This window comes from Rhinopithecus bieti, unplaced genomic scaffold (genome assembly GCF_001698545.2).
Source record: "Rhinopithecus bieti isolate Rb0 unplaced genomic scaffold, ASM169854v2 scaffold_69455, whole genome shotgun sequence".
NCBI lineage: Eukaryota > Metazoa > Chordata > Mammalia > Primates > Cercopithecidae > Rhinopithecus > Rhinopithecus bieti.
The window spans coordinates 1-1070 of record NW_016869877.1 but is presented as its reverse complement, the minus strand read 5'-3'; the positions used below and the strand labels follow the sequence as shown (position 1 = coordinate 1070).

Here is a 1070-nt window from a genome sequence, read left to right as displayed (position 1 = left end):
TATTATATAAATCTATATAAGAAAATGCATTAATTTTAATTAAGTCCCTAAAATTTTGATTCTTCCAAGTTCCATTCACATTTCTAAACACATTCAAGTTGGTAAAAAACTCTGAATACAAAGAATAGCTAAGACTATTATTGACTTCAGGGTAGGAAATAGAAGTAGGTTTACTGGAAAAAAAAAAAAGAAAGCAATTAACTGATGGTGCTGTGAAGGCCAGGCCTCCATCCACCCCGTCCCCAGGTGATAACTAAGTCATCAACGTTTCAGCAAACACCTGCTCTAGCCTGGGCGCTCTGCTTGCTGACATGCAAGGTGATGAGAGTCACAATGCGACATGAATTAGCATCATGACACCCTGGCAAACCTTTTGTGATGCCTCCCGTGAAAGCACGTCATAGTTCTCCTTAAATGGGATGTCCCTTTCCTCCGGAGGAGCAGCATCGTCCCCAGAACAGTTAGCATCACTTCTCCGATACAGAGGATAATGCTGTCCGGGGTGGAGAGAGGAGTTCAGGTGGCTGTCGTGAAACTGCAGGCTGCCTGCTGTCCGCCATGAGCCCCTTCCTCCCCCAGCTCACCTGCAGGAGGACGGGGTCAGACATGGGCAGCAGAGGCCCAGGTCCACACCGGCGGGAGCCACGTGCCTGCTGGGTACAAGTCAGGCCATTAATCCGCACACCTGACCCTCATCAAAGGGCAAGAAGAGCTGGGGGGCTGAGTAACAAAAGCAGAGCGACACGGCCAGAAGTCGCCTGTGGCAGTGAGATGCTCTCCTACCTCGCGGGAGCAGTTCAGTCTGTGAGAAACTTCAATGAGCTCTGCTTCTGCTTCAGAGCAGATGCCACAGCCGTCCCCGTTCAGCGCCACGCTGTTGACCATCACGAAGCTGAGGCAGAGGGAAACAGACAGGTGAGGCTGCTGGGGGTACCAGTGCTTTCTTTTCCCCACTGTTCCCATGAAAAGAAAGCTAAGCATCCAATGTAAACAAACAAGCCCAAAGCAGTTTTCAATACCACCCAGAATAATTTGGTGTATTTTTTTTTTTGAGACGAAGTCTTGCTCTG

The 1070-nt window shown here is 48.9% G+C and overlaps 1 protein-coding gene across 2 annotated transcripts; it reads right to left on the bottom strand.

Annotated features, from left to right (window-relative positions):
• Positions 1 to 962, bottom strand: LOC108525553 (metallophosphoesterase 1-like). Of its 2 annotated transcripts, none has more exons than XM_017866491.1 (3): positions 784 to 962; positions 585 to 653; positions 1 to 493 (listed from the first exon to the last, which is right to left on the bottom strand). In XM_017866491.1, exons 1-3 carry the CDS (start codon positions 883 to 885, stop codon positions 329 to 331), a joined length of 336 nt encoding a protein of 111 aa, XP_017721980.1. In that variant the 5' UTR covers positions 886 to 962; the 3' UTR covers positions 1 to 328. The 2 variants fall into 2 exon arrangements, with proteins under 2 accessions (XP_017721980.1, XP_017721982.1); XM_017866493.1 differs by having other exon boundaries at positions 50 to 493; positions 585 to 650; positions 784 to 954.
• Between the last annotated feature and the right edge of the window lie 108 nt (positions 963 to 1070).

Excerpts from the sequence above, each read along its gene's own strand:
- LOC108525553 (XM_017866491.1), bottom strand. The coding sequence starts at position 885 with ATGGTCAACAGCGTGGCGCTGAACGGGGACGGCTGTGGCATCTGCTCT. Across the intron at positions 654-783 it reads GACTGAACTGCTCCCGCGAG|CAGGCACGTGGCTCCCGCCG; the intron begins GTAGGAGAGCAT and ends ACTTGTACCCAG. Across the intron at positions 494-584 it reads CTGACCCCGTCCTCCTGCAG|CATTATCCTCTGTATCGGAG; the intron begins GTGAGCTGGGGG and ends CACCCCGGACAG.